This window comes from Malania oleifera, chromosome 9 (genome assembly GCF_029873635.1).
Source record: "Malania oleifera isolate guangnan ecotype guangnan chromosome 9, ASM2987363v1, whole genome shotgun sequence".
Taxonomy (NCBI): domain Eukaryota; kingdom Viridiplantae; phylum Streptophyta; class Magnoliopsida; order Santalales; family Ximeniaceae; genus Malania; species Malania oleifera.
Window position 1 is genome coordinate 96,398,529 of NC_080425.1, and position 6,990 is coordinate 96,405,518.

General features: G+C 35.1%; 1 protein-coding gene across 3 annotated transcripts in view; it reads left to right on the forward strand.

The window, feature by feature from the left end:
* LOC131165072 (clustered mitochondria protein) overlaps nucleotides 1-4,906 on the forward strand; it is a 56,588-nt gene extending 51,682 nt beyond the window's left edge. For 2 of the 3 annotated variants that reach the window (XM_058122735.1, XM_058122736.1), the window contains exons 23-29: nucleotides 3-59; nucleotides 163-203; nucleotides 1,753-1,872; nucleotides 2,654-2,963; nucleotides 3,042-3,149; nucleotides 3,224-3,295; nucleotides 4,014-4,906. In XM_058122735.1, coding sequence (XP_057978718.1) covers nucleotides 3-59; nucleotides 163-203; nucleotides 1,753-1,872; nucleotides 2,654-2,963; nucleotides 3,042-3,149; nucleotides 3,224-3,295; nucleotides 4,014-4,481 — 1,176 coding nt within the window. In that variant the 3' untranslated portion in view covers nucleotides 4,482-4,906. The remainder of the gene's footprint in view (nucleotides 1-2; nucleotides 60-162; nucleotides 204-1,752; nucleotides 1,873-2,653; nucleotides 2,964-3,041; nucleotides 3,150-3,223; nucleotides 3,296-4,013) is intronic. The other variant, XM_058122737.1, reaches the window with a different exon arrangement.
* The last annotated feature ends 2,084 nt before the right edge of the window (nucleotides 4,907-6,990 follow it).

Sequence of the window (6,990 nt, forward strand, 5' to 3'; positions counted from 1 at the left end):
AGGGAATGCTAAGCGAAGCCTATACATTATTTTCTGAAGCATTTTCAATACTTCAGCAGGCATGTTGTTCCATTATCTTGCAACTTTCTTCTTTCACTTATTTAAGCCATTTTAATGTTCTCAATTTATGGTGTTTTATGTTCTGCTTATAATTGGATTCAGGTGACTGGTCCAATGCATCGGGATGTTGCTAACTGCTGCCGGTAATTCTCTTCAGCTTAATTAATTCACAGATTTTTGTTTTGTTGACTCTTGTTTCCTTGACCTTAGTGAATGAGAATTTTAGATAAAGCATGTTTTGCTCTTATTTTTTTATTTTAACCAAAGTTTTAAAAAGTGAAGGCCTAAGGCGAGATGTTTTAAGAGGCAAGGTGTAAGCCTTAAGGCATTGGGACATAAGTCTTTTGAGAATTTTGTTTTAAATAAAAATATGTAAGTAAATTACATATTTTTAAAAGTTAAAAAAATTTAAAAAATCACGAATATATAAAAAAATAAAATATAATTTCCAAACTACTTGTTGCAATTCAAAAATTGCTAACTTGAATTCTTTGCATAGATCATGATGATATAGCTATAGCATTACAAAACTCAAATTATTTTCAAGATCTAAGATATAGCTTTCAATTATTTTGAAAAAGTTGAGGAACAAAAGTTATAAAATTCAACTCATGGACATTCCTTTTATATAATCATGGAGTTAAATTTTCTAGCCCAATCTAACTTGAGAGAGACCCAAAAAGCATATGCCTCAATTAAAGACACACAAAAGGCGTGCCTTCTGTATAAACGCATAAGCCTCATCTTGTAATGCATTAGTCTTGGGAGTTGGGATTTGGTATTTTAGGTTGAATCTCAAGGTGTTTTACACATGCCCTGCCTTGAAGACGAGCCTCGATTGGTCCTTTTGGAACATTGATTTTAACAATTAAGCATTATAACTAATTATATTTATTGACCTAAACAGCATCAGTACAACCAAATAAATTGTTGAGACACCTACTATGCAATACCAGCAGTATTTTCTTGGTTTCAGTTTATATCAAAATAAAAATTATTAGTGAGAGGGAGCAACAGGCTTTCATTCAGTTTCTGTATGAAGGTGAAGCTAATTTGAGAAATTTGTATTGTGGCAGTTATATTAGGTTGTCAATCTATGGGTTTCCTTTGGTTACAATAGTTTCTTTAGTGGAAATTGTCAGTACTTGGCTTGGCCTCTTTATGGTCTTTTGCAGGATGTTGTTTTAAAGTGGTGTTCAGATTTTTTGAGGTGAGAGTGGAAGGCTGCCTTATTTTGATTGTTTCCTAGTCTTTTTTGGTTTTATTTTCTTCCTTTGGAGGATGTCTTATTCACCTCTTTGTACATTCTTTCCTCTACAATGGACTCTCCCCTGACCTATTCCCTTGTAGGTTTAGTTCTTGGGAACAAGCGGTAGTTAATATGGTATCAAAGCTGTGGTTTTTCTTGCAGTATTGGCTTTGAGTCTCAGTTCTGTTTGATTACCCCTCTGTGTGAGGAGGCACTATTTTTTTTCCCCTAGAGATGTGTTTCTCTTTTCTCTTAATTCTATATAATTTTGGTCCATTGCCTAATCATTTGGGCATTTTTGGATTTGCTTAACAGACAATTCTGATTGCCAAGTTTATTTGTATTCTGCTCTTAAGAACATGGTGATAAATGAGTAAATGAGTGGTGGTTATGCAATTTATCTGCAAAATAATAGTATATATTTTATTGTTTTTTAATTTCAGGTACCTTGCGATGGTTCTCTATCATGCGGGTGACATGGCTGGAGCCATAATGCAACAGCACAAGGAATTGATTATAAATGAACGGTGCTTGGGTGTGGACCACCCTGATACTGCTCATAGGCATGGCTTCCTTGGCTGTTTACCCTTAACTTCTGTCTCATTCACTTGGGAATTTTTTTAAAATGTTTTTGGACGTGTAATAGAGAATAATATAAATGAGGCATGGATCCATTTATAGAGTCCATTCATCTTGAGAAGTAATATAGAATAAATTTCAAATGAGGCGGTTTGGAATTATTTCATAAAAGGTTAGGGCTCTGATTCGGATAGCCAAGAGCAAGGTCAAAAAGTTTTGCTTGAACAAGTTAGTGAGCTCTAAGATAAGACTGTACTTTGCTCATTTTTCTCGCAAATGAATTTGGATAAAATCTCAAGCAGCTTGACTTCTTATGCATGCTTGCAGTTCTGAAATCTCAATAGCTTCTTGAAACAAGCTATAGCTTTTCTCCAACATTTAATCAACTGAAAATTATGATCCAAGGTTTGCTAATTTCTTGTGAAAGCAATGCTGGATGAGTCTTTAAGTCAATCTCAGGTTGACCTCTAAGCTTGCTCGATTTTGCAGCCATCTAAAAGGGCAACAAATTGAAAAGATACCAGTGTCATGCCGCAAAAACCTTAAACCTATGCAACAATTTTGTCACTCTGCATGCTTAAAAAGGCAAACCTATTCTATATTATATAGTATAATATATAACTTCGTTTCCTTACTGTTCTTCAATTAGTCCCACAAAGTGATGTTTTTTATACCTCTCCCTTGTTCCTGTCCATTTTCCACTCCCCCTCCCCAACTCCTTCCCTAGTTCTGCCTCTTACTTGATCTCCAATTATGCCATTACAGCTATGGCAATATGGCTCTTTTCTACCATGGCTTGAACCAGACAGAACTAGCTCTACGGCATATGTCCAGAGCACTGCTTCTACTAAGCTTGTCATCTGGCCCAGATCACCCTGATGTGGCTGCAACTTTTATAAATGTGGCAATGATGTACCAGGATATTGGAAAGATGGACACAGCTCTTCGATATCTGCAAGAAGCCTTGAAAAAGAATGAGAGGCTCTTGGGCGAGGAGCACATTCAAACTGCTGTATGCTACCATGCTCTTGCTATTGCATTCAACTGTATGGGTGCCTTCAAGCTCTCATACCAGGCATGCCCTTGGGAACCTTTGTTTCATGTTGTAGGACTATAATTGATGATATACTGACCAAATAACGTTTTGGAACAGCATGAGAAGAAAACTTATGATATACTTGTCAAGCAACTAGGAGAGGAGGATTCGAGGACCCGGGACTCACAGAATTGGATGAAGACATTTAAGATGCGTGAGCTTCAGGTATATGCATTCCAGGCACTTATTCTTAAAAAAGATCTTCCTGTTTTTTTTAATCTCATGTCTTTTGTTGATAGATGAATGCACAGAAGCAGAAAGGGCAAGCTCTGAATGTAACTTCTGCTCAAAAGGCTATTGATATCTTGAAGGTGAAATTGGACTTCCATTCTCCTGTTAAGTTTTAATGTTCCCTTATATCTTTTGAAACTAGTCATAGTGCAGTTTTTGCCCTAGGGATTAGTGACACTAACTGTGCCAGAGGAGGAAAGAAAAATTCATCCTGTCTGTAGACTAGAAATATTTCACCATATTCCTATTTTATTTTACTTATAATTTTCTCTGTTTGGGTTGCTGATAGAATAGTAGAAGCTCGAATTTTTGTTCCATTACCTCTATATTAGTGCAATGATGATTGACACCCGTACATATGTATTATGTATCATACACATGCATGTATATTTTTTGTGCCTGTGTATCCAGTATTTGTATATTTTGTTTTACATTGTAAGTGCATTAGTGTTTTGTTTGAAAACATGAATTTGGAGCTTTGGAGCATTTGGACAAAAATTAATATAACCTTGATTTGAATTACCAGTTCAAGGTTCTTTTTTCAGGTTTTAAGAGTTGGAAAACCACAAATATTTAGATGGCCTTTTCCCTTATTTTATTTTATTTTTTTAAATTGCGAATAATTAAAGAAATCAACACAAGGTAGCATGAAGAACATAACATATTTTTGTCCATCTAGGCATGTACTACTATTTTTGTATTTTTCTCAATTTTAGAAATTTCTGATTTGTGTGTATAGGATGTGTTGGTGGCTAAAAAGCTGGATATTCCTTTGAAATCTTTATTTTTGCGTGGTAGGCCCATCCAGACCTGATACATGCATTCCAAGCTGCTGCTGCAGCTGGAGGTTCTGCGAGTGCTGGTTCTGCTTCCAACAAATCTCTTAATGCTGCAATAATTGGTGAGACTCTTCCCAGAGGAAGGGGAATAGATGAGAGGGCTGCTCGTGCAGCTGCTGAAGTTAGGAAGAAAGCTGCAGCAAAGGGCCTTCTGATACGCCCACATGGTGTTCCAGTCCAAGCTTTGCCTCCATTAACCCAACTTCTAAACATAATCAACTCAGGGATGACCCCAGAAGCTGTTGAAACTGACCAATCGGATCAATTGAAGAAAGAAGCAAATGGGGTTCCTTCAAATGGCCAAGGAGATGCCAAACATGACCAATCCAAATCAGGACAGGAGGATCAAACCCCCGTTGGATTGGGCTCAGGCTTGGCCTCATTAGATGCCAAGAAGCAGAAAACAAAACTGAAAGCCGCAGCTTGAGGTTCCAAATGGTTGAGATCCAATTGATTGGCAGTAGAGCCCAAGAGATGGTTTGTAAGCATTAAGAGTGGTCCAAGTTCCCATTTGAGTGGAACTTTCTTGCCTTTCTCTCTACTCTTGGAAGTCAAAAGAGTAGTGGGATGTGCCATCAATACCCTTCTGTATTCCATTCTTTCAATAATCTTGCTCTTGGTTATGGATTCAGATTCCAGCGAGCATCCGGTCAATTTCACTCGGACAAAATAAGTTTACCAAGGTACAAGCTGATAGAAGAATATATATAAAAATATTTTTTCTTATGGTCTTTTGTGTTGGATATGATTAGTGAATTTCAGTGTAGCCTTGAGCCCTGGATTCCCTTGTAAAACAGTTCGCGCTGCCATCTTACCAGTTTTGAATGGAATTTTGATCTTTCATTTGATCTATGATTGTGCGTACTCAATTTTTGACTGATTATTCTAGTGCTAGTTTATTAGTGCATTTGGTTTAGATTATTTCATAATAGTGCAAATATTTAAAAAAAAAAATTCTGGGGATGCTATGAACTTGCTCCTTTTTGTTATTTTAGTGCCCTGTATGATTTTGTTTACAAAATACTTCGGAGATTTTTAAGCTTTGATGTTCTGATACCCGCATCCAATTCTACTGACTTATCCGAGCAAGGCATGGTTCAAATATGTTCCTAATAACTTCCTATGGAAGCGTGCTATTCTCTAACCAAATGCTTGGAAGGTCTTTTTTAACCAAAAAAAAAAAAAAAATTACATATTCGTAAAGGTTAGATGACTTTAGCTTTTCTTATTTTATATAATAAATCAACAAATTCGAAAAGATTGAATGTACAAAATAGTTTTTAAAAAATAATACACGTTAATATTGAAAATTGTTGTTGGTATAATCAAAATTATATTTTAATTTGAGATACAATGGTTTATTTTTTTGGCTTGAAAAAGACCTAATAAATTTTAACTTAAAATTGACTTTTCATAAATCTATTTTAAAGTTCAATTTTGTACATAAACTAACTTTTCGTAAGATTATTATTTTTATACATAAATAGAATTTCCGTAATAATAAACTTTTTTAAAACCAACCGTTATGCATTTGTATATTTCCAAATTTGAAAAAGAAAAAAACAATACTTTAGATAAAAAAATCTCAAAAGGTTGTGTATATATATTCTTTCATTTTCCAAATTACAGACAAAACACCTTAAAAACTCAAAATTCTATGACAAACTCTCCATGTATATAAAGAATTAATTAAAATAATACACATGACAAAATCATTTTAGATTTTAATGTATACATCCGATATATTTAATAATTTTTCAAAAGAAGTGTTTCTAACTCTTCATGTGGAATTTATGGATAGGGTAGAAATGGAATTGACATGGCAAGGAGAGGAAGTTTATGCAATTTCAACACTAAAATGGATGGAAGAGAACTCAAAGATACAATAATTAATAAATAAGATTAAAGTGGCTAAAGAGAATGAAGTACAGGGAATAAGCTATAGGTTCTGCTCTTTGCTTTTCTTTCAGCCCCAACGGTGACTTTTTTTTTTTTTAACTCTCTCTTAGTTTCTCTCGTCTCTTTTTTCTCACGTTGGCCTTGCTGCCCTAAGAAGAATGGTATGTCACCAAAATCACACAGCTCCAACTAAAGCATTTCTAATCAATTTACCTTTTACCCCCTTACAATATAAACTGGCAGGTTAGTGGTGTGTATGTGCGTTTGGGACTTTTTTCTTTAATAATGAAATCAAATCACAAAAATAGCTTAACCATTTAAGTGTGCTCTTAACATACAAGCTAGTATTTGTATTCTTCCTAAATATACTTCAGGATTGTCTCTCCAAGATGATGAAACAATCACAAAAACATAACTACTTCACTCCAACAATGAAAATAAATGAAAAGCAGCAGTGGTCGATCTCATATCCATCTCCAACACCAGCTTTAAAAATATGCAAGAACAGAGAGTTCGCACATGCACAAAGTTAAAATGCAAATCTAACATGTCATTTCAGCTTATTTTAAATAAAGAGGTAATCTTTGTCATATCAGGAGAAGCTATAATCATTTGCAGCAAAAATTCCGCTTTTCTAATATGAGGGGCGGCAATTGGGATTTTGTTTCATGCATTCCTGACCCCATTATTCTGAAGTAGCAACTCGTCAATTCTTTTTTCCTTTTTTTTTTTTTTTTCCCTTTTTTTGAAAGGGGGGGAGAGGGGGGGGGGGGGGGGGGGGGGGGTGTTGTTACTTGCAGACTTGAAAGGAGGCCACTATTCACTTTATTGCTTTTAATCAAAAGCTTGTGCCTTCCCTCCATTTCCCTCCAGCAGCTTGAATCCACATTTTCTTGCAGAGCTCAAAGCTTCTCCATCAAAACATTCTTTTCTTCCACCATCAAAACAATACACACCGCATGAGAGAGAGTTAGAGAGAGCATAAAAACTTAACTATTCTTTTCTTTATATTATTCTTTTCTAACTAGAACTTCTTT